Below are 27,007 nucleotides of genomic sequence, written 5' to 3'. Positions count from 1 at the left end.
TAGCACTTCCTTGCTAATGGGGCTTCAACATTTTCTGGTACCTGGAGTTAAAAATTTTAAATACAATAAATCCTCCGTTTTTCTTCCGAAGAAAACTAATTGCCCCTGGACTGGCTTAACTTTGTGTATCTGTACATGTGTTTGAGAATATAGGTTTAAGGTGTTGTTTTTCCATAAAACTCGTTGCTAATAGAGTTTTCCAGTTTTTCATCCTTGTTAAAAAAATTTATATGATAGAACTACCTATGATGTACCCTCCACTGACAGTCACTGAAGTATGACCACTTAAAAATGCTTCCATACACAAGTGCTCTATTTACGACTACAGGGATTGTCTTTCTGTCTTCATCAATAGCGTGGTATCAAATTTAATATCTACCTTGAGCTCAAAGCTGTCGTCTTTGTCGCTGACTATCAGGAAACAGTCACTTCTATGTAGCTCACATTCTTTTTCCTGTGCATACAGCATTGCATTTGCGTCTCCGAATATACTTTTTCCTTAGCTCAGCCTACCAAGAAATCCTGATCAGATTGGCTTATTATTAACTACACTACCTTTTTCTGTGGTCATCTGCACATTTCAGCAGAAAGAGTTTTGTATTTTCTACCACGTTAAAGTACTACAAATCACTAGTCCAAACCTAAATTGCCATGAGGTCCATTAAAAACAGTCATAGGGGACAATAATTCCCAATTTATAATTATTTCCCTCTTTGACAATTCACTCAGTTTTTAGTTAGTTTCATGTGATTTACAAATAAATCTAAGTAAAATTTTAAAATTGGAATAACAACTACTTCACAGATCTTTAAGCCTATAAGCCAAATAATATAATAATAATATTTTAATCAGCTTATACTTTTCCTAATTAAAAAAAAAAATAATCCAAAATTTATCTTAGACAGCAGTCAAGCTCTTTTACAGTCATCTTGGCAGCTGGCATAACATCTAGCTACGCAAACTGTTATCTTCTGCTTCTTCTGGATGGGGGCAGGGTGGTATGTGCGATACAAAAAGCAGAACATGCAACTAAAACTTTCCTGTTTCAATACAGTTGATTCGCTAAACCCACCAAGATTCAAATTTTTTCTTCCTTTGAATTGTACTGGCTCCATTAAATGATTTATTTTGCTTAATGAGTGAATTGCAGCAGAAAATATTTCTCCATCACTATCCATTTTGTCATCTCATTAAATCTGCTTTTTCTGATGTGAACCATTTTCATTAAGCTATGTTAACTAGAATTAATTATTCAACTACATATTATTTTTCTATTGAGAAATCCTGTCTCAATATATACATCATGACTTTGGATGATGGGCAACAAAGGAAAGAACAAAGGAAATTATTTGTTACTATTACAGCTGTACTCTGAAATATGAGAAATGAGAATTGAGATATGAAAATATGAAATATGAGAATATGAAATGCAAGGAGAAGTTCCATTTCCTACGAAGTAATAATTCCCATGTTTATCTGACACAACCGCATCATCCATAAATGCTTCCTGTAACTAAGCGTTATTATCTTGCAGAAAGTTGACATACATTAGTCAGAGGGATTTCTTAATCGACAGAGATAATTTTAGAAGCATGTAATAAATTACTAAATATAATAAATGTAAGCAGACTAACCATTATCATTACAATTACTTATAATTTAATACTAATTAGTGATCAATGACTTGTGCCAATAGCTTCCAGAAATACTGAAAAGAACCCCCCACAATACTGTTTCAATTCTAAGGATTTACTACTCTTTGAAACTAAATGAGAGATGAATTTCAGAACAAAAATATTTTTTTTATTAGATTTCAAGATTCAACACCTTGATTTTTTTTAAAATATTTTGTTTTGGGGTTGTTTGTTTTGTTTTGTTTTGTTTTTTTTTGAGGTCGACTGCTTAGTACCACTTACACAAATGCATTGAATGTTTCAGTACTTCCAAATCTGCTTATGTAAAAGAAATTAATTCTCTCAGCTGGAATTCTCAAATCACTCGTGAGTGTTTGATTTTCTGGTAATACTGAAAATACTTATTTTCTACGGGGAAAAAATAAATTTTGATCAAGAAAGTTACAACTAAGAGAAGCAAAAAACTGGCTGGACAGAATCCATAGTTATCTGTGTCTTCAAAGAGAGTTTAACCTATAATTGATGTACAACTGCTTAGCTTACAGATAAAGATGCCCCACCACAGACTGACTGTCAAGGAAAAGGGCCACGATTTTCAACTGTGGTTCAGTATAACGTATATTTTCATCAGAAAATTCCAGTAATTTGTATCTGGCTCTTCAGTATTTGTCATGTTTTCCTCCTTTCGTCTGCTCAGTCTTATTTTTCAGTCCCAAAGTCCCATCATACTAGTTTTCTAACAGGTGCTATACCATACCATACCATTAACTTCTGTAGGAATCAAAGTCTAAACATAAAAAAATTAACCTTTGCCGTGACAGGTCATTTAGCTCCATCTTATAGCCTAATTCAGTGTCTCCTAACAAAGTATCATATCTTATACTGGTGTATAAGTTTGAGGATTATTTATAAAAAGTTTTCCTGTTATATACCTATTTTGCTTGTGTCTAACAGTAAATGTTAGCATGCTTACTAACTACACAAAAATTTGGTATCCAATTTTTGTTTGCTTTGCTAAAATTTTGGGTGTTAACTATTTTGTGTTTTATTCACTTTGATGTCTGCATATGCCATACGCATTTTTGTTTGGTCTGGCTGGGATGGAGTTAACTTTCCCCATAGCAGCCCTCATAGTGCTGTGCTTTTTTTGGCAGCTAGAAGGGTGTTGTTAACACATCAGTGTTTTGGCCACTGCTGAGCAGTTCTCCCACAGCATCAAGGCTGTCTCTGCAACATTCCTCCCTTAACAGTAGGCTGGAGGTGGGCAGGATCTTGGGAGAGGACATATCTGGGAGAGCTGACCCAAACTGACCAAAGTGGTATTCCATACCACATGATGTCTGCTCAGCGATAGAAGCTAAAACAGGGGGGATTCGTTATTATGTCATTTGTCTTCCAGGGCAACCACTATGTGTACGGAAGCCCTATTTCCTGGGAAGTGGCTGGACATCACCTGCTGATGGGAATAAGTCTTTGGTTTTCCTTTGGTTACGCAAGCGGCCTTTGCTTTTGCTTTATTAAATTGCCTTTACCTTGAGCCACGAGTTTTTTTCCATCTTGTTTTCTCCTCCCCTCCCTGTGCTGCTGAGGAGTGATAAAGTGGCTCGGTAGGGACAGGTGTCCAGTGGGACCTGTCAATCCACCACAACGTTGTCCTCACTGATTAATTATATCACTTTTGTATTCTAATTGTTATACTGTAAATTTTGCTATTGCTTGATATAAGCGGACATAACATAAGTAGCTGACAAGAACTAAAAGCAATGTTTCTATTTTGGATCTAATATTTCTATCATGTAGACAAGTTAACTGGGAGACACAAACATTTTGAAATCAGTATATCTTTTCATGAACCCTTTTATTTCAGTGCAGCAGAACTGGGTTCAGTATTTCTGTTTGTTTCATCTGCTGCCAACGGTTAGGAGAGGCAAATTCTCAGAGAGAATGCCTTGCCATCTATTTTATTCTTCTGTGGGTATATTATATATAGCATACTCAACAAAGCAAGAATTAGAATTCTGTTTTTCTACATATGGAAGTTTTAGTACTCTATTAGCATAAATCTCTGCTATGCAATATTTTGCAAATTACTTCATATTCTGCATTAAAGTACATTTATATACTATTTCTCTAGTTAATATATATTTATAGGTAGTATTAAAAGTGTTCTTAAAGGAAAGTTTAAAAGAATTTTCATCAGAATTAAGAATTTAGCAGATACAACATACTTATTTCTTTCAGTAATACAGTATTAATTAATTTCTGAAATTATCGTTTACATGTGAAACATTTACTTCACTAACTTTATCAAGCTCTTAAGTAAAATTCTTGTTACAGACCTGTTATAGAGCTGATTACATATCTGTGGAAATGCAAGTATTTGAATGAGTAACAGGTCAACCTAAGCAGCTGCTCCTGGTAATTAAGATCAGAGACTAAGGGAAAGGATAAGATGCAGCAATAGGGAGACTGTGATGCAGTCAAAAGTGGTATGAGTTTAATTCTTAGTGACACTTTAAATGTCCACAAGGGTATCTTAGAATGTGCACACAGATCTAGGCGTAAAAATATGAGCCGGCCACTTTAAACAAATGACTGGAAGTTTCTTTTCCCTTTGTTCCCATAATTAAATAAGACAAACAATCCCTTGTCACCTGTATATAGCAGTTTTCAGATCAGGTAAGACTCAAGGAACATGAGCAAACACAAGGAGTCAGGTGAAAAGCGTTGGGGAGAAAATATCAGCACCTCTTTAGCTTTTGTGATTATGAGAAAGGCAACGATATTTGGCCTGAATGAATAATTACATACAAGGAATATTCAGAGAAACTGTCAAGGCTCTAATTGGGCTGACCAAACTATAATCACCTTTCTCTGCAGTCTTCCTTGCTGATCTTTTTCCCCTCCCTCACAGGTTTAACTGCCTGTGTTCAAGATCAGCTCTGATGTGGCCGGGCACTGTCACCTTGCGCCACTCTACTGTGAAAATAGAACCCATCTCCGAGATGTCCACACTTTCATTCATTTACTCGTCAGCTGCATTTAAGCTTAGGCCTTTGCACCAGATCCTTTCCTGAGCTATTTTGTCAGTATGCTTGTATTCACCTTTGTATCTTGCTGATTCTGACCTGTCGACTACCCAACTTGACTGCAAACGTGCTTCATCACTAAGTACTTGTGTGGTGATCACTGGACTTTTGGCTCAATCTGTGGATCTGCTGCGTTCTTGTGGGTATTGAGGGATTGTGCCTCTTGTTGGTGAGGACACAGTTTGTGCTGGCCTTGCTGTCACCCTCGGTTCCAGTTTTCCTTCTCTTACGGAGTAGAGTGCTCTTACTACTCCCTGAAGAAAAGAGTGACAGTAATGCTAATACATTTTGTCTGAACACCCAAAACAGGTAACTGAAATAGGACTAGATAAATGACTCTAGGTGGCCCTGCTTGTGCAGTGTGGTAGACAAGAGGTTCAGAGGTCTTTTCCAAGCTCAACCATTCTGTGATTCTGTGATCGTTTCCTGTTATTTGCAGAGCAAGTGGCTGTTTAGAGTAACATTTAAGTTGTTCCCAATTACTACCATTGGAGAAACTATTATTTCCTCACTTTTGACAAGTTACAGTCAGAAGAATCTTGATGCATGATGGATCTTGCTCAACATTTTCAGGAGCTATTTCGAGAGTTAAAACAAGCAGAACTACATTTTTTCAAATTGTCAGTTGGAAACAACCTCACTGAACTGCATTTTTGTCATCAAACTTCTAAGTTTGTATTAAGTTTAAATGTGCTTATGTTTAAATTACTAATTTGATTCTGGATAAACAATGGCAACAGATGTACTCAATTCAAGCAATGTATTTTTAAAGGCTGCAACATAGCTGTGATTATAATCTCTGTGGATAATAGCACTGGACCACAATTAGTTATATATTCTTTTTAGTATAAAAATGCTCTTCAGTTCTCATACTTGATATAGTACAAAACACGGTTTCAGTAGAAAAGTAATAAAAAAATCCATATTACCCAAGTGAATCGTCCATGTGTTATTGATTTAAATAAATAACAAACACATAAATGTAAGTCCCTCTTGTCTCTTAGAGTAATGAATGCATTTCAAGTTCTGCTTGTCTGAAGCTTTTATAGTTTGGAGCACTGAATTAGTTTAACATGTATTAAATTACTTACAGTGAATCCTCCAATTACATTAAGACACAATCCTTCATTCAGACAGTTGATGCTGAGCAGCCTGCAGTAGTCAATTACTTCCTCACAGTTCTTTCCAGTGAATCCTGGCATGCAGCTGCAAATACACCAGTGTATTTTAGAGGACTTGCGTTTTAAAAGTTAATTGTATTTAATTATATTCCATAATTCTATTAAATAATGTTCTTGCAGTAACAAAACAGACCTCGTATGTTATTTAAAATAAACAGTACATGTTTTCAAGAAATTAAAAATCAGTTGAATGATTCTGGATATTTTGTCTTCTCCATAAAATATTTTTTTCCGTTGATTAAAGCATTTTCATACCAATATTTTATATAATCTTCCAGAAACAAAAAGAATCTCGAATGAGGTAATATTTAATAAAAAGCTATAAATGAGGTTTTGGAAATCTATTAGAAAGGATGAGTCAATTAAACCATCAGAGAGGAAAATATGATGATAAATACATTTTAAAATAGTTAGCATCAATCATTACTGGTGATTAACAAAGAGTAGGCAACAATGACATGCTTAAGTAGGTAAGGAATGATGTAAGGACCTGTGATAAGGGCAATGCGTAGTTGTTTTTGTGTTTGCTTAATTGTAATTTGGTATTTTCCCTAAAGAACAAAACTAGCATTCTGTTTTGAAACTGTTAGTTCCATGTGATGCCAACAGGGCCATGGATAACCCTTCTATGGTAAAAGGAACTGCAGACATTTATTCTGCTTCGTGTCAGCACTTGTCATTAGTAGGAGAAAATCCTTTTCTTATCTAGCCCTCCAGTGTTTAAAAAAATCCCCTATACACACACAAAAAAGATGAGATTCAAATAGATAGTAAACAAGTCTTATTCAAAAGCAATAATGGAACAGCGTAGAAAAATATTTGAATTTTATATATTGCTTAAAATGTGCAAAAAGTAAAATCCAGACTGCAAGAAGTCTCTTTTGTGTTTTGATAGATACATAATCCCTGTGAAATTCACTTGATATGTTCTTACAAACATGCTCAGCATGGTCTCCTGTCTAAAGGCTTTTTCTGGTAGCAGGAAAGAAAAGATTTAAATAGAAGAGAACAGAAATGGAGAGTTAGCTGAAAATTTGTGTTCGTGAAGGAAACCAAGAGTAATAGATGGGAAGTTTCTTTAGCTTTTCTTGAGGGGTACTTTGTCTAATGACTCAGACCAGAAGCTGTAAATCATGAAGATGATACAGAATTGCTTCTGTTTTTCCTGTGCTCTTGCTTCTAATGGATATGAGATTCAGTCATGTTACTTATGTCTCCCCATTTTAAAAAATAACACCATCCCTCATTTCAAAATGCATGAGGCCTCTCAGAGTTATGTAGCCGATGAGAGTAAAAGATATATTTTCAATAGCAAATGGTCAGGCAACAACAACTTTCAATAGAAAATATCTGGGTTAACCATATATTCTAAATCAGTTAAAGGCACCTAATGAGGGTGTATGGCTGTGCCTCTGAGGGAGGTGCAGAGGCATCTAGCATGTCCAGAAGCTAAAGTCACTTATTAGCCTTTGGTGAAGTGTTAAACAGGCTGGATTTCACCAGTAACCTCTGGAGAGCATCCACACAGTCCATGCGTAGAACCATTTGGACAGAGGTAGGTGGATATGGGAAAATCTTCTCTAAACAGTTACATTCTTTGAGGATAGTATGGACACAACCACAGGAGGACACTCTGTGCAAGTAGCAATGGACTACATAATCCTCACCTTCCTCTTGACACAATTGCTGTATGTAAATCTAATAATTATACTGCTAACCTTTGAAGTACTTGGAATCAAAATTCTTGCAAATTCTATTCTCAACAGATTTCAAGTTCATTTATTGTAGCTAAAAGTAGTTTTTCATAATACTGAGATGCTTTTATTTCAGCATGTTCAAAGATATCAGGTAGTTACATACTTGTGTTTTCCTCTAAACAAAATTACTCATCAACAGATAGCATATTTGTTGTCCTTTATATTATAGCACCATTCATCATATATTAGAATGTAGAATAATAAAATAAATAATTGTATCTTTTGTTATAATTCCATATTTAAATAACACTTAAAACCAAATCCCGGAAACTCAGTTACAACATTTGTTTTCCTGATTTGTTTTTACCTATTATCTGAAATCAGGTGAAAGAACTCCTAGCTTTCTTGGTTCAATCAATTTAGGTAATCTATGATTGTTTCATAAAATAGATAATTTAGTAAGCTAATTTTAGAAACTGCTTCTTCTAATTTTTATATTTACTCTTTTTTTCTGTTTTTGTTTTTGCTTTGCAATAGACATACCAATGTCAGAGAAAGTAAGAGTAGATAAACACAAAGTTAATAGCAAAGTTCCAAAGATGACACTAATAGAACAAATTTTCTCAGAACACCATTTCACATTTTTTGTGACTTTTTATTGTCCTAAAGAACAAGGATAATAGAAGAAGATACAAAGTAAACAATCACAATTTATTGTGATGGATATCCTTGTTCACTGCCTATTTGAATTCACCTTAAATTTTGACATTTAAGAAAAAATGCTACTATTAGATTCTTAGCACAAAGTTGTATATGATAACAAGACTGAAAAGATGGAATTAGGATACAAGATAGTCATACATCATAACTGAAGTGAAGAAAATGATATTGAGTCTGTTTGGTTATATGTTTAGAATGGACAAGAACTGCTTTCATAAAGAAGAAAGTATAAGTAGATACAAGCTGAGACGGTGATGAATATAAGCAGAATGTAGCTTGGGCATAAGGAGACGGAGAAAATATAGGGGCAACCGAACCAAAACAAAAAAGGATTAAAAGGTTAATTCAGCTTTTATTTGAATTTGTGAGCTAAATTTGCATGTGAGCTAAATGCCATTACATTTATTTAAAATGTTAAAATGCTGTAAAAGTGGATCAGATTAATAGTAGTATTAAACCAAATGAAACACATGCATTTTTTTGTGGACTAACTAGACACAGTCATAACCTACAGCATTTGGCAATTATTATTGTGAAACAAAACCTCCACTTAAAACTTTGAATGAGCAGCTGCAAACCTCCTGAATAAAGCAACATTGTTAATGATATGTTTCCTTTAGGTAAAATGAATTAAAACATGACTCACAGCCAGAAAGCTTCCAAGGCTATGACTTAAGAAAACTGTAACTGTTAAACCACTGTTCCTATACAGAGGCCTTCCGATATCCTCTGTTATTCAAGTAGCTAATATAGGACATAAATTTACAAAGACAATTTTGAATCCTAAAACCAATAAAACAGTAAAACCTGCTGAATGTTGGCCCTCTAAAATTCAGCACCTCCTCTACGTTTCAGTGCACCGATTTCAGCAACACTGCAGCTCTCACAATCGAATTACTGAATCTGGTCTCCTTGTGAAAATTACAGGATTCATACTCCTCAAAATGCTTTCTCCTTCCAAGTCGCCTTCCAAGTACACATTTACAAATATACGCAAAATTTACATTTATTAAATCTTTGGGATTAAGTGAAAACTGATTTTATTTTGACAAAAAATGAGGAAATAATTTTAAATTTATCAACACTAAACACTAACAAATATTGCAATCACTAACTGGAGCCTTCGGGGACTGAATGGCAAAACTGGCTGAGTATTGAAACTAAGTTCCTATGCTGCCATATTTATCTGATGTTAAAAGTATGCAGTTTTAGTATCTGGTTTAGGACAGCAGTCCAAGCTTTCTCTGTACCTCTATACTGAGAAAATTGGGAACCCCCAGAAGATGCTTCATCTCACCTGTCCTGGATATTTCTCTTTGGAAGAGATGAGTCACTGGAATTCTCTTCCTTCACCAAGAAAGTCTGGTGTGCAGCTTAGATGATAGGGAAAACTATGAGAATTAAATACTATCCAAAGTTTTTACTCAAACAGCACGTGCAGGTCCAAGTACTCAATGTTGAAGAAAATTGAAGGGTGTACTCTTCATTACAATATCCATAATGTTCTCTATGGGATGTTATTTCCCTTTTTTAGAGTGTTCTTAGTGTTAAAAATAATAAGCTTATAACCTATCCCATTTCTCAAACTAGCTCTCCACAAATTTGTCCTGCCTGTCTTGTCAAATATGTATTTTACAGATAGCACAACTGAATGCATGAATAATACACAAACATTAAAAGTAAAATCTAAGCACCACTGATATTAATATGATCTTAATGCTTGATATTAGTAGTAAGCCCCAAACTAAACTCTCTAGTACTTAGTTTTACCACATGTGATTCTCTTGATAATCAATATAAATGGGTTGTTAATTGCTATTTTTACTTTCTGTTATATTGATCTAAATAATGACTTCCACTCTTATTCCCACATAATATATCGGTGGAAAGACTGTTAAAACACCATGCCTTTCCATAGCTATTTTTATTAACCAATTTCCATGGTACAATGATGTTCACGGTAGAGACCATTTCTACCAGTGCTTTGTGAAATGGTAAATTATTCAATCTGCATTACGCACAGGGCTAGGATATTTCCTTTTTTTTTCAAAGAAAAGCAATCTACATCTTGATATTAATTGTTCATGTTGTTCATATTTTTAAATGTAAGTTTCAGGCATCATTTCATACTAATTCATACACCAACATACTGTGTAAAAGACTGACTATATAACAATAATTAATTAGTAGCTTGTATCTTGGCTTAAAGTATTGGAAAATAAATGATAACACTGTTGTTCTGTGCTATACATATCTATATGGGAAGATCTTTTTTGTGTGTGTACCTCTGTATATGTATGTATACGTGTTTTTAGGTGTAAGCATAAATAAAGTTGTATGTCTTTTTTTCTTCTTTGGGAAAATTGTAAACACAGTTCTACTTATATTTTAATTTCCAGACTTCTCAACTGAATCTCTTCTGATGGACTGTAGCTTTATGTTCTATACTTCTGTTATGTATTTGCAGTTTCTAAGTTCATTCATAATGTGTTTTCAGGCTTTTATGTACCACAGCTTTCAATTTTCTGCTTTTATGAATATCCTAAAATTTGGAAGTTGTTTACTGGACTTCAGTAATGCTTAGCAGAACTTCAGGCAGACAGATAAAAGCCAAGCAAATGTGAAGAGTAGAAATTGTACTCCTTAGTGGTGTAAGAGAATATCTAAAAAGCTATTTAAAATTGAATGAAATTATATACCTACTGGGTCACTTCTGTTATTTTCGAGTAGATACTTTTTAGCATGGTATTTCTGAATGAAGCACTTTTTAATAAATTGCTTGAAGGATCAATCTAAGACCTACTAATGCATGTCTGGGAATTAGAAACTAACGAAGTTGTCTTACCCTTTCAGAAACATAGCATAAACATCATACACCCTGAATGGGAGTGGTACCTATAGTTTAATTCTCTCACTTGTCATCAATGTGTCAGGATTTATATATTTTATTGTACAGAATTAATGATGAAACAATTTATAACTCCTTAAACGTGTGAAATATTTTTGTAGCACTTTCAAGAGTTTTCAAGAAGACTAACATAGTAGGGCACCAAAAATAACTAAAAAATTGTTAAAAGAAAATTATATAGTTTTCTGTGTTCTCTGTGACTGATGATGTCTTTTCTTTCTGCAATCAGTGGGATATCATCAAGTGATCCAATGAAGTACTGAAATAAATTAATTTCTAATCTTACCGGCAGTTATAGTTCTGCTGCTGAGCTACACAAGTTGCGTTATTTAAGCAAGGCAATAATTCACATGGATTCATTATTCTCTCACAGAACTTGCCAGTGAATATTGGCAGGCAGATACATGCCACATCCTATAGAAAAAAAAAGAAATTAGAAATAATTATTTGTTGTACCCAAGGCAATAGAGAAATTAGTATTTACTTCCATTACTATAGAGACCCTAACTAGGACAGGGTCTCATCATATTAAACAGTTTACAAAGACAGAACAAAAAGTAGTCCTAGCCCCAGATAGATTACAAACATAATTTAGGACAAGTGGAATAGGCCTTCCAGCACAGATTGTATGAGAGTTGGGTTTGCTAGCTGGAAATACACCAGCTCTAAATTTGGCTGCCTTTGTGATTTCATAACGGAATCAAGAAAGAGCTGTATAATTTATTTATGGTTTTTCCTCATTTCTGAATTCGTTCCAATGTAATGTTTGCATCTATCAAGCGGTAACAGTGCACAAGGTACCTCAGATACCAAACAGTATCACTAACTAAAGTAGGAAAGAAAATGGTTTTTATCCTTTTTTTCCCCTTCAATATGAAGCATAGAGACTATACTTCTCTACGATGGTGAAAGACATCTGTCAGTTACTGCAACCTGTAATTTACACAGCAAGAACAGTAAGTTATTTTATAAAACAAAGTATTTATTAGACCTGGCACTCTCACCCTTGTTTTTCTATATAAAGTTCTTTATAGTCCTTTTGATCTCAGAAAGTAAAGGAAAAATATATAGGGGTTAATTGCCCCAGTGATATTGGAATTGTTTAGGTGTTTCTTCAGAATTGGTCTTAAAGGCATGATTTTGGCCTTAAAGGCATTATTTTAACATCTGTTGAGAGATCTCTATATGTGTGAAACAAATTACTGCATCTGTTTGTCTGTAGAAATGATTGTACAAAATGGTATGTGCTAGTTTATCTACTAGAGAAAAAAATTAGACAGATTGAATAATTTAGAAATCTATCCATTTGTTTGGCAGCTTAGACGTCTCTTTTTTTCTCTCTCTCTGAGTGTATATGTGTCACTTGTATATGCTTTTGAACTCTTCTTTCACCATTTTGTTCTGTATAATCACTGCTATTTGCAATTGTCACGCTAATGAAAGAATGTCAACAATGCAGTATGTAATACTACCAGATATGACTCTATTACCATGCACCTTTGACTTTGTGGGTCTGCATAAGTTTATTCTATTTGATAAAAAGAAAAAAAAATAATAACATATACCACAGGAAAAGCAATAATAAGAAACAACCACTAGGTAATAAAGATAAGTGATTTATCATGTTTTATAGCTGATTTTATTAGAGAGAGAGAACAAAAAAATGAAACAACATCAGTAGTTTCTTAAGTGATCTCCAAGCAACTGAACTAAAAACTGAAAATGTGGAATTTGGGCTTTTTAACATTAGAAATATTGGGAACACTACACTTTCACACAATGCTGTGTTTTCTCACGAAGAATGCCTTATTGTGGCCATTAGGTACTTAAAGGGGGCCTAGAGGAAAGATGGGAAATTTTTAGCAGGGTCTGTTGTGATAGGACAAGGGGTAGTGATTTTAAACTAAAAGAGGGAATATTTAGACTAGATATTAGGAAGAAATGTTTTATGATGAGGGTGGTAAACACTGGAACAGGTTGTTCAGAAAGGTGGTAGATGGCCCATCCCTGGAAACATTCAAGTTCAACATTCAAGTTCAGGTTGGATGGGGCTCTGAGCAACCTGATCTAGTTGAAGATGACAGGGGAGTTGGAACTAGATGATCTTTAAGGTCCCTTCTAACCCGAACCATTCTATGATTCTAAGATGTCCCCGCTTATTGCAGCAGAATTGAACTAGATGACCTTTTAAGGTCCCTTCCAACCCAAACTATTCTATGATTCTATGATTCTGTGATTCTGTGATTCTATGGTTCTATGAGTCTATGTCCAAATAGGGATATCTGATGTTTATACTTACATTTGGCAAATCGATACATGTACCTCTGTTTTGACATGGCCTTGAGGAACATTCATTGATATCAATTTCACAGTTGTGACCAAGAAAACCAGCAGGACAATCACAAACATATCCAGACTGATTATATTGGCATATGCCCCCATTCAGGCATGGCTGAGATGCACAAGGATCACCAGGTTCCTCACAAAATGGACCTAAAACAAACAAGCATTAAGAATTAGGGAGTGTTTGAGTGAATGATGCGTCTTTACATGCTGCCCATAAACATTACCCTGTCACTATATTGTGTTTCCCTATTACTTCTTATTAATTCTATATATTTTTTATATTTTTTTAATTTTAGGAGGGACTGAAGGGCTTTTATTTATTGTGTTTTTCTTAAATTTGCTACACTGTGAAGCTCCATTTACTACCTGGGACATCTGTAAACTATCATCATTTAAAAAGAAAAGAACTTAAAATATCCCTGTATGTTTTGTTTGTTTTGGTGAATAAACATGGTAGAAATGTGTGGGAGTGAGTAAACTCATCTGTAGCAAAGGGAGGATGAGAACTGGAACCATAATCCAAGGAGACACCGAAGAGTCACTGAACATCTCCTTTGCAGTGATTATTCTTAAAGGAGGTTGTTCCCTTTCCTGCTTATAGATACAGGCTGTAGTGAAGCTGAATGTACTCTCAATAGGTGCACACAAAATCACACACAGACACGCACACAGACACAATACAGGCACGGTGCCAACATGGATCAACACGGAGAGAAGCGTCTTTCTCTGCACCACATAAACACAAACATCACTCAAGTGAGCATGAACAGCCATGATGGCTCAAGCTTTTTCCTCCTCTCAGTCAGTACTGAAGTTCACCAGTAAACATACACACGACCTCACTTTCTAAACACGCAAACAAATCCACATTAATGGATTCCTCAAATATTAGCACAAGTTTTAAGTCTGTCTGATATGCATACCCAGATCCTGGACCTATTGCTGACTGGCAGGTTCAGACCTTGAGTCATTCCAGATCTGGGTATTGTTCTACTTGCTGGCTAGTCCAGTTTAACCCTGCCCACTAGGAAGGGTGGTAACACAGAAATAGCAAAGGAAAGAGACTGCAGTGCTCAGATGCAGGGCTCAGCCTGACCAGTGTAATGAGCCACAGCCCACTTACACTCAGCCAGCCCTCTATCACCTTTTCTCTGGTTTTTCGCATGTTCGTACTTCTCCCATCTACCTTGATCACTACCCTTCTTCACCCTTTTCTTCTCCCAGATAAAAATACCTTACCTACATGCTTGTCCCCATTGGCCCTAGTTTTGTTACCTCCATAAACAAATTCAGTATTTCTGATATGGTTACCTATATAATCTTGGCTTTATTGATTACTGATATGGTTGCCCAGGCTCTGTTGGCCTTGCAAGAAAATAATCCCTGAAAAGTCCCCAGTTCCCTCCCTTTAATTATCTGTGTCTCTTTTCTGTGTCTCACAAAATTCTCCCCTGACTATTTGTGGAATCCAGTCATTGCTCATGTTGCTATCTGTAACTTTTGTCAGCCACTCACTCGATTATTATTTAAGCTCAGCAACTTCTCATGTCCAGTAGTTTCCCATGTTCTGTTCAGTTATTGTAACCCCAGGCAAGGGTTGACCAATCTGCCTGCATTCCTCAACAGTTATGAACTGCCTAAGTATTTTGGACAATTATCTCTTTAATTGTGCAACATCAAAGTCATATCAGAATTATACCAGCTAAGAATTTACTTCCATTTACTTCTGGAAATTATGTAACAAATATGCTTTTTACATATCCCATACTTTGGTACTCTGATTTAAACCACCTTCCTAACACATACTTACAGATTACATCAGAAGTATTTTTCAATAATTGGCTGTAGCAATAACATTAACTTTGTAATAAATCTATTCTGAAGTAGTAGTATGTATTGATTCCACATTTTGCTAGTCACTTTAATCAGCTGAAGTAAAAATAGACATTCATAAAACAATAAATTATACTTTACGAAAAGATGTATACTTTTGAAATGGTAAACAGAATACTTCTAATTCAGAATTGTAAACTGCCAGGTTTCAACTGTTCTAAACCAATTAATAGATAAGTATGCGAGCCTCTAATAATTTCCTTACCAACACAGGCTAGCTATATAGAGCAACTGTAAGTATGTGGAACATTTCCAGGAGATCCAAATATCACACTCTGTCTCCATTATATACCTAAACAGCTGATACAAGACAATCCTATTAGCAGAAAAAGGGTCAAAACACAATTTTATTTTTATCACCCAGTTCATTGCAAATAGTTGTTCCAATAAGGCAAAATGAATTGGGTCTATCTTTTAGGACATATTATTCACTTCTCTTTATCATCAGAGGACATTCAAAGAATCTTTTGTGAATATTTTGCTATCCCTTATCACCATAGTAACCAAATTACAGTAAAAGTATACTGCAACTTGCAGATGTTAGGACTTGCTAATAGGAAAAGCCAAGAAGGCCATTCCTTAGAACACAGACATTGACCGCTATTAATGCATATATAAGAGAATATTTGCAACATGAAATAAGGTGCATTGGTCAATTGTTTCTTATTATTCAATTTAGTGTTTAGCTGTCCTCTTATACTCCAATACAGTATTGTACCCCAGCAGTACTCATAGATGAGGTTACATATAAATGCTTATCTTATTTTTTTTTTCCTTTCATTGGGCATATTTGACAAGAATAGGTGCTCCTGACCCACCCACATTACTGAACAGGAGAAGGCAAATCAGCAAAACAGTGACTCCAGCTGCTCTATCCAAAGGAAAGCCAGAAAATGTAGTTCCACAAGCCAAATGGATTAATGAGTTGTTCCTGCCATTGTTTCTACCCTGAATCCATTCAGTCCTCCTCATTTTTTCTGCCACCATTACCAAGATATTCTTAGCCTTTTGTTACGAAATGGCACTGAATGAGATTACTAGAACAGGGAAAGATTAAATAAACAAAATAACACAGAACAATGAAGACCAGTTGGGGAAACCAGACGAAAGAGGTGCCTTTTTGGTAATGCTGTGCTCACTTGTAGCAAAACTCAGAAAAGGGCATTGTTCTGTTAAAAAAAGAGTGTAATTTTCTTTTAGGGAAGACTAAAACTAGCTAGAAGAGGAATAGAGAAAAACCTGAGAGGACAGAAGGAAATAGTTTTAATCACAGCATGGGAGATGGATCAAGGAAAAAATGCATGGTTCAAGGATGGCAAAAAAGGTGTTTTCTCCTTGGAATCTCCTTGCAAAAGGCAAAAAATATTTTTTATTTTTGTTAATTTGGAAAAAACAATGGTTTTAGTGTGAATTGGGAGCCAATTACCTAACCAGGTCAATGGGGATAAATTTAAATGAAGATACCAAGGCAGCAACTGCACTCATGGTCTAAAATGCAAGTCACATCTTTCATAGGTCTACCTAGAGTGAATTCAATAAAAAAACTCTATGAACTGCCTAATGTCTTTTAGGAAGAATACAGTCTTGAGCAGGAATGTTTCCTTAATCATTGACACTACTTATGTCTTTGACATTCCTCTACTTTATAATTTCTTGTATTCAGCATTTTATGTGAAAAGCAAGAGCAGTGCTCTTTCCCCCGAATGTACATGCCTGATGAGTCTGACAAATCAAGTTAAAAAAAGGAATTCTGGACAATTGGTGTTTTGAGCTTTTTATTCCAGCATTCCCAAACCTGATGTCACACTCAATCTATTTTCCAAAGACGACTGAAAGGTGACTTGATTATAGCCCTTGGATGGGGAAAATATCAAGCACTAAAAGGATCGTTAATTCAGTGTAGAAAAGTGTAAAAAAAGCAAATGACTGAAGAGAGAAGCAAAATGAAATCAAGTGAGAAACACCTCATATATTTTTACTAGTGAGGTCTCTGTACCAGACTACCATGAAAGAACTGGATTCTACAGTTGCTGATGCCTTCACATTAATGCTTTTTGAAAGATACTACTTTAACCATATACAAGACACAAGACTTAATATATAGGTAAGCAATATAACAACCTTTGGTCAGAACAGATGAACAACTGGTCCTGTAAACTTGCAAATCTATTTATCTACTTTGACTCAAAATTTATACAAAGCCTCCTAACAGTTGTGTAAAATTAGAAATTCTTTCAAAATTTCCATTTAAAAAATCACATGGTTTTGTCATCATCAGTGCCTCTTGTTTAGGTATGTTTAAATAAATACTTAACTTCACAGTCATACTAACATTTACTGAACTCTTGAATGCTGTTGTTGGAAGCAAGGTAAAGAGGGAACAGGATAAAAATAGATCTGTATAATCTGAAGTCAATCATGAACCCCTGAGGGAGGACAATATTCAAGCAATAAACAATGCAGCTGGGAATGACACATCAGTCCAACTTGCAAGCGCATATTGAAAATTTCTGTACAAATTCTGGAGACCTGAGATTTAAAATAAGTTCAAGATAAATTATTTTAACTGCACAGATTCGATGCATAACCTTCTATTTTACTTTGATGATGATAGCAAATACTACAGGCATAGTATTTGACATAGATGTTGTGTATTTCCATTGCCAACAATTTCAACAGAATTACTTCTTCCCTCAGTCAGACCCAAAAAGAAAAATTTGCTGAGAATACTGAAATCCCTTTAATGTTCACTGATGAATGGTTGGCTACTCAAAGCTATGAGATACTGTTCAAATTCTCAGGAAAATAAATGCAGAAACCATGTCCTAGTGGGAGACAGCTGATTCAAGAGACTTCAGTATGAAAAAAAATAGTTATCAGCTTGATTGAATATCCTGATTAAAGAAGAAAATTCAAGAAATTAAAGAAGAAAATTCAAGAAATTAAAGATGTCATTAGTAGGATTGGTTCACCATGGTCTTTCAATACAGTGAATTCTTGTTTGGTTTACTTCAACAAAATAAAAATTGTGGAAGATCAAAAAAAGGGAACGAGCGAATGAAGATTATCCTATAGACCAATATGAAAGTATAACAAATTTTAGTTTAAGGAACTGAACCTTATTTCCAAGATCTTATATTGCTTTTACATATTAAGAGACTAAAATCCTTCACCAAAACCAAACAAATGACAAAAAAAGCCAGCCCTTCCTTGTTTGGTTTAACTGTGTCTCTGCTAGTCTTCATTAGTTTCACTACCACGTTATAATGATAATCCATTAAAAATCAAAAGACATTCCTGACATCTTTGATAAGCATTAGTCAGTTCATTAAGATACCACATAGTGCCATTTACATAAATATCTGGGGTTACTGATTAAAATAGATTTTATTTTTAATATGAGTCTCTTAGGGATTCATATTTATACAACCGTTTCTCTTTCCAAGGAGTAAAACATGTGAAAGTTCATAGTAGCATATTGCACTTTAACATGATTTAAATATTTTTTTTTGGTATTCCTCTAATGAAGAATCAATATTTTCTAGAGCAGTTAAGCATAAGGCACAGTATACTATTTCAGGGAACAACATACGTTACACACATATATATTCACTTATTTGTACTTTAGTTAGAATGAAGCAATAATATTTCAGGGTGAGCATAAAAAAGGAACTATTTAGTCGGAGAGAGATTTATTTTCAGTTTAAATGAAACAAGTGGTTGCTAGGAGCTACAATCAAGGAATAAGATACACAGTAGGCAATAAACAGAATAAAGCCTGGTAATGAAGACAAGTATGATAATTCAATTGTTAAAAATACTTTTAATATTTTAGTATGTTCAGTTTCACAACTGAAATTACAGAAACCTACCTCTTACATCATGCCATTATTAATATTTAGCACTCTTGTTCACTTTAAAACTAATTTCAAAATAAGGCTCTTTTAATCTGAAGAACATCGGATTTCAGTTGATTAAGTGAAAGTATTTCTGCAATTAATCTAATCCCTATCTGCATAGCTCAGTTAAAAATTCATTATAATTAGTCCAATCCAGTGGACTCCTTGTTTTTAGTTTCCTGAGTTTCATCAGCTGCCCTTCCTTTTAAATGTAAAATTGAAAAGTATTTTTAAGAGTTCTTTTTGTAAAAACAACATATTTTTTTCAGTTTAAAAGCATCACTGAATTACAAGTTCTTGTCTTACACATCTAGGCCCTGAAAAATACCAGTATTTCTATTGGTGCACTAAATGCATTAGTCTTTCAAATATGAATACAGTATTTGCATCTTCATATAAATTTCTAATCAAAACCAATGAATGACACCTTTTTTTCTGCATATGAAGTTTGAATAAAGTTTGAATCAAAATTAAATCTAGTCAAGGCACTGTAAATCTAGGTCTCAGAAGCAAGTGAGTGCAAATCTCCATGAAAGACTGTAAGGGCTACAATCTTAATTTTAGACCAAATAGGCAGTATCAAAGCTCACTGATGTGCTTTATACAAAAGCTCCAATCAGCAGACTTGAAAATAGACATTTTGGAAGTAAATGAATGAGAAGAACATTAGCTTCCATCAGAGTAAAGCCTATTAGAGAGAAAATTACAGTACTGGAGGAAAAACTCATCAACAGTCCTTGTAAACTTTTAGTTTTACTTCTTATCTTGACTAACTACAGTGTGCAGAAATTCTAAAATAGCCGAAGCAAATCGAGCTGGGTTGATTCTGATCCAATACCTCCCTGACCACTGCTAAGGCAGTGTACATGGGCTGCCATTGCTTCTGGAAGGCTATTATTTCCTGGGGCAAGATATAACTAGGGCATCACCCTAGTTATAATAGATCAATATACTATTCCTAGCCTAAAATGACTTCCTAGTGCCTCAGTTTGCTGCAGAAAGAGGTGTTTGAATCGCTGCTAGGGGCAGCAGGAAGGTAGCCATAATGCTCAAATTGACAGCTATGACTTTTGTCAAGACCACCAATGCTGCCCACTAACAGAAAGTCTAGATTTAAAATTGCCTTTTCAGGTACAGAAGAAAATGTAAGTGTATCCATTAACAGTGAATGTACTAGTACCCCAAGGACTTTACTATGGTAAAATGATATCCACCTTTTGGGAATGTGGTTTTAAAAATGCAATGATTAGTCACTCCTTTCTCTAAAGTAAAATGTTCTCCAGACAGTATTAATTCAGTTCCCCAGCTGCCCCTGAGGTGACAAGACCTTTCCTATGCTCAAATACAAGGTATGTTCCTGATGGTTCACATACTTCTGTGAGAGGTTCAATACTTCTGAATTCTGAAGTATTTCACCTCTTAGAGATGAGGAAGTCTCTCCTGGCATTCATGGATTAGCACTCTGCCTGATGTTATTCAGTATGGTTTTTAAAGGTATGAATGTGAGACACACTTTTTATTAAAATCGTAAACGATAATAGATCGAGTCAATATATGGAGTGAGAAAGAAATTTTCTTCAATAAAATACAAAAGTCTGTGTGATTTCAAACTGCAAAAGTATAAAATATGAAAAGAAACATGCACAAAAATATTAAGTAAAAAACTGTACATAAATAGGCACCAGACACCAATTAAGTGGCAAATGCTTTGTGAACCAAAACAGAAGGAACTCAATTGGATGGCAAAAGTAAGCTTTATTTGCTCAGTTTTCAGTGGAGAACAAAATCCTTTCTCGTTGTTCACAGGGAATACAACATCATAATTATTGGTGAGAGATATGAAAGTGCTGGTTTATATACATCGCTAGCAAGACTAAAATTAAATACTTCATTCCATTCTGAGTAAATGACAGAGTTGATTCAAGGAAATTTAATATCCGAACGTGTCTCCCAAGTGAAGATAGGCAGGCTGTGTAGGGCACGTTATGCTGGGCTGGGCGAAACCTAAGGATGCAGCTGGAATAGAGAAGGAAGAACAGAGATCCAAGGTCCAAGTTCTCCCTGGGTTTGCAATGTACAGAAAATGGCATCTAGTATGGGTGGGAATCGAGGTACAACCATTGGGCAGAAAAAGTTATTTAGAGATATTTGAGAGATTTCTTGTGGAAACAGATAGAAACTATTTCAGAATTTGTTGTGGGCAAAGCAGCAAGAATAAATTGAACAGCAAAAAAAAATTCACAGAAGAGAGAAAGGGGTAAAATGACCAAAAGGAAAAACAATCGTTAGCTGTTATTACTACTAATACGGGGATGTATATTTCCTGATTGTCAAGAGCTGTTGCAGAAAATAAAAGTGTTTATTAATAAATGACAGTGCAAAATCCTTAAAGAAGAAAATAAACTTATATTTAGAAAAAATATGTTCTGTCCTTTTCTGCTTTATTGCCTGTGTGTTTACAGCCAGCTAGAATTGCAAAGCAACATCCCTCCTGAAGAGCTTAATAATATGGGAAAGGGAACAAGCCTCAAGGAACACTGTAAGTCTATTAAATTCGCGATGGGCACGGTGTTACTTAGGACTTCTATGGTTGTCTATAAAAATCCCATTGGAAACTGAAAAGTCCTCAACATTTCTGTTCTTTGCAAGGCACGCAAACCATATTTCCTTGTCTTCTGTTTAGTGGAGTAATGAGTGGTAGCTTCAATACTTCTTAGCAGCAAAGATTAGCTCCCTGTTGAAATCATGCTGCTTTTATTTTATTTTTTTGGTGGTAGAGACCTTAGGGCTTCTGCTTCTCCTTAGGGTCTGAGTTGTTCAGTTGTTTTCTCGACTTGCCTCTCTTTCAACGGTCAAACCTTTGGAAGCTCTTTAGCTTAGATATCTATTTCACATCAAAGGAAGCACTAAAATAAGCTTGTTCCATGTCCCATAGGTACGTTTGGAACTTATGCTTTTATAACAGGAATTATTAGCTGAAGTTTTGAATAAATGTTTTTCTGAAACTGAGATAACTTGATCATTATGTGCACTGAAGTAAAATGTTCTTAGCTCTTTTTTTCTGTAAAGAAGAATTAAAGCTTGTAATAGTTTCTGATATTTCACTCACCTAAGGGAGGAAACGAGGGAGGAAGGATGGGAGGTAGAGATTTCCTAGTGGGGCAGCTGTACTCTAATATTCTCCAGAGTAAGCATGATAGGCACCTGCATCGACTAAACAAAATACTTCAGTAGATGCCAAAGCAGTCTAATCTGTAATTCAGAGTATTTTAAAGGCTTTTAGTTTCTAAAATGTATGAAAACTATTAACTGTGAAAATAGGTTCTCAATTTGTTCCAGAACTGACACACTAAAAACATAGTAAGAGAAAGGTCTCAATTTATTTTAATTTTCTGTTATATATTTATCAAAGAAGATCATTTATCTTCACATAGGTATATTTAGACACTACTACAAGTTAAAAAGAGTATGGTTTTTATATATTTCCTGTTCATATTTGCCCACTTGCCAGACCATGCAGGATTACAAGGAAGTTAACCACTATATTATCTGAAAGGACTCAATGTAGATCAACAAAATAAATAGAAAAGCAGTTAAAAAATTTGCACAGCTTGTATACATTTTATATATTATGATAACAATAAGATTAAGACTTTATTTATTTTAACATTTTATTACTAAAAAAGCTACATCAATATTTGGATCTTTTATCTCCAAACAGCACACAAAGTGGGAAGTGTGATACAATGAGAAAGAAAGAGAGAAAGAAAGAAAGAAAGAGAGAAAGAAAGAAAGAGAGAAAGAGAGAAAGAAAGAAAGAGAAGAAAGAAAGAAAGAAAGAAAGAAAGAAAGAAAGAAAGAAAGAAAGAAAGAAAGAAAGAGAGAAAGAAAGAAAGAAAGAAGGAAGGAAAGAAGGAAAGAAAGAAAGAAGGAAGGAAAGAAGGAAGGAAAGAAGGAAGGAAAGAAGGAAAGAAAGAAGGAAAGAAGGAAAGAAGGAAAGAAAGAAAGAAAGAAGGAAGGAAAGAAAGAAAGAAAGAAGGAAAGAAAGAAAGAAAGAAAGAAAGAAAGAAAGAAAGAAAGAAAGAAAGAAAGAAAGAAAGAAAGAAAGAAAGAAAGAAAGAAAGAAAGAAAGAAAGAGAAAGGAAGGAAGGAAGGAAGGAAGGAAGGAAGGAAGGAAGGAAGGAAGGAAGGAAGGAAGGAAGGAAGGAGGAAGGAACGAAGTAAAGAAGGAAGGATGGAATAGAGAAAGAAAAAGAAAGAAAAAACTACAATTTAGTGGGAATGCCAACGTACATAGAACAATAGAATCCCAAAATGGAGTAATCTACATTTTAAAGACTTGTGTAAATGAGTAGGCTTGAGTAGGAAAAAGAGGGGAAAGGTTGTGATGAATAAATGGATGAGTTTAAAAACAAGGAAAAGTGATGATGGAGAGAAAAAACCCAAACCAACAGCACATACAATATAAACTTGTGTCCAAATACTTGCAGCTCTACCGACTCCACTCAAATAGACCAGTCTGCTTGCATCCCAGGTAAAACAAGCAAAAGAGGTACTATAAAGCATGAAATGTAGAAATGGATCTCTCCTAATTTAATATGAAATTCTAACCATTTAAACATGATTTTATGGTCTGTTATGAGGTCAGATAAACGTTGTAAAGGTATAATTCAAATCTTTGATGTCTGCAGTGGAAAAATTTATTGGGAACATTTGAAATTCATATAAAAGATGTAGAAAGACCACACCTTCAACAGCATCCAGAGTCACACTGGTGTATGTTTTCAAGACTATATTAAATTACTGAGTAGTGCTTTTCCCCTAACTTAAAGTGTAACTTTGCCTCCTACACTCATGTTTAATTATTTTTTTTTTTAAATTCACTATCAACTATCTTAGAAAGCAGCAACTTCATGGATAAAATAAATGTAATGAAAGAGAGTGGCAAATTTTGCTAGATCTTCTTAGTGAAAAGAGGAAAAGAAAATGTGTTTGCATTTGTCTTCATCATCATAATCTCTGTCATGTAGTCTGCTGACCTCAGGTATTCAATGAATACAAACAGAGCTTGTCTGCTTCTAGATGGGACAATGTAGACATTTTTATTTACCGCTGTACTACTGCTTGAGATTCACAAAATCACGTAACAGTTTAATTTTACCAGATCACTACAACCCTGATAAGTAATGTGTATGGCAAAATTGAACAAATTATTTTCTCAGATCTTAAACACTCCATCTTACTCAAAAAGATTACCTTAAACCTTAGATATTATAGTAGAAGAAGTTACTTAAAAATTAAAGCAGTTTGAGATTCCTGGTAAAATATTTCTGAAGTTACATGTTCTGTAGACTCCTTAGGAACATTAAAAATACTCTAAGCAAAAGAAGTTTTGTATGGATAAAACAGCTTTTGTAGATCAAAAATGGGTTTTTATTTGTTTGCTTTTTTCCCAACTGTTTCTGTCAAATTAATACATGTATTTTTCCTTCCCCCAATCTTGATTTACTCACAGATTTTCTTCCTCACAGCTAGAAACATTATGACTACAATGTGGAAAAATCAATATATTTAAAATTAAATTAAAAAAATAAAGTTAATTTTCTTCAAGACATTTTATTTTTCTTTAAAATGGAGACCAACAAAAAACTAGAAAGAGCAAAATCTTTTCAGAAGGCATTGAATGCACAGCGGTTTTCATGAGATACATAAAAGCATAGATACATGGTCCAGAATTACTCTGAACCACTCAAAACACTTTGGGTTTTATATTTTATAAATGCTCATAACAATTTTAGCCACATTATGTACAACCTGGTTATTTGTGATTGTTATCCTTACCTTTTTAGCACCTCAAAACTAGATGAGATTTTAAAGAACACATATAGCCGAGTGACATTTTTGAAAACATCTAAATAACTTGACATACAACATGAATGTGCTATGTGAGATATCTCACTTAGAGGTCTCTTCTAGTAAAGCTAGACTATGTCCCATCTTAAAATATCTTCTATGAAGTAGTATTGGCAACTCCATATTGAATTTTAGATTTCAATTTTGAGGCGACTTTTATACTTTGATGTCCTATGAAGTTCCATGTTCAAAAATTATCTAGGCACCTTTAGAATGGAAATTTTATCGCTGGCACTGTAAAATATGCTGATAAATGACAACTTTAGAAGGTGGAATACAAAAATCAACCATATGTTTTTGAAAAGTGACTGTTAACTCTGTGCTAGCAGGCTTACTGTAGTTACATAATACTTTATTCTGACTGCCTTCTTGACATGCTTTTCTTTGGTAAAGTGATATAGGTTAGATTTGTTGAGTTATTTTTAATTCACTTATGCAAGCATGAAAAATGACAAACCTCAGTTTGGGGGCAGTCATAATTGTCTTTATTTGCTAATCTATCTCAGTATCAGAAGAAATCCTATAAAACCTGATGAATTGATATTGATAAAATTTGTCAGTAGATACAATAAGTAGATTCAGCAAATTCCTCAGCTTTCTTTTCTACAGAGTAGAAGTGATCAAATCATTAGTAGATTTTAGATATTTGGACACCAAAAGCTTTAGGCTAAAACCTATTGAAATCCAAATAAACTGACCTGCAACTGGAAGTTCCCTAAAAGACTTTCCAAAATTGGCTCTAACGTTGCTGTACTATGTACGCCAATATTCAACAATCATGCTACAACATAATAAATATAAAACTTTAAGGACTGTAAAACTATTCAGAGTTTTTTAATTCTTGTTGTTGTTGTTGTTATTATTAGCCATTCTTTCTGCAGTAATATTTTCAAGAATTCCTCTGACCTAGGATAAAATAAAGATGCAATAATTTAAATATTGATAGTGAGCAATTCAGTTAGTTATATGAATCCAGGAAGAAGAGCCTTAAATAAAGCAGCAGCTAGAAAGTTGGCATTTTGGTATTTCTCTGCTAATACACAGACTTTCTAGAATCACATGCCAGATGATTAACTTTGTCCTCTCTCCTCAAAGTTACCGCAGCCAGGTGACTGATGACAAAAGATATGTACAGGCTGAAAAATCAAATGGATTCATTATAATACTTGAACACTTTTCTCCATAGCAAATTACATCATGTGTAGCTTGGCCTTCTCTTGTTTGCAGTCAAAACTATGTTGTGTGAGCACAAAATAAAGCTTGGGTAAGCAGGTACCAAGCCACTTACATCTTTATACATCAACTCTAAATCAACAAAATACACCTGCAGTCAAATGCAGCACACAGTACTAGTATACTATACACAGCTGTAAACATTGAACTTGACAAAAATGTTGACATATTTTCACCATTGCCAAGTTTTCAGATGGAGTCCTCAGCAACACACAGTTGTTTAAACCCTGTAATTCCCCCCAAAAACTTGAGCCTTTAGAACTTACAAACTTTTATGGATCCCTTAACAAAATAACTTTCAAAATGAGTCTGACAGATGTCAATGACTGAAGCCAGTTGTATTGCGTTCACGTGGCAAGCTTTTAGTAGTAGAGGGGCTACAGGGGTGGTTTCTGTGAGAAGATGTAAGAAGCTTCCCCTATGTCTGATAGAGCCAATGCCAGTTGGCTCCAAGACAAACCTGATGCTGGCCAAGGCCAAGCCCATCAGCAAAT

General features: G+C 34.6%; 1 protein-coding gene across 1 annotated transcript in view; it reads right to left on the bottom strand.

Moving 5' to 3' along the window:
• Nucleotides 1-27,007, bottom strand: part of EYS (eyes shut homolog) — an 874,211-nt gene that overhangs the window by 796,697 nt on the left and 50,507 nt on the right. The window contains exons 3-5 of the mRNA XM_054197017.1: nt 13,529-13,722; nt 11,516-11,643; nt 5,815-5,929 (exon numbers count right to left, since the gene is read on the bottom strand). Of these exons, the coding sequence (XP_054052992.1) occupies nt 5,815-5,929; nt 11,516-11,643; nt 13,529-13,722 (437 nt within the window). The remainder of the gene's footprint in view (nt 1-5,814; nt 5,930-11,515; nt 11,644-13,528; nt 13,723-27,007) is intronic.

This window comes from Rissa tridactyla, chromosome 3, assembly GCF_028500815.1.
Source record: "Rissa tridactyla isolate bRisTri1 chromosome 3, bRisTri1.patW.cur.20221130, whole genome shotgun sequence".
Classification (NCBI taxonomy): domain Eukaryota; kingdom Metazoa; phylum Chordata; class Aves; order Charadriiformes; family Laridae; genus Rissa; species Rissa tridactyla.
This window is presented reverse-complemented; position numbering and strand designations above follow the sequence as displayed.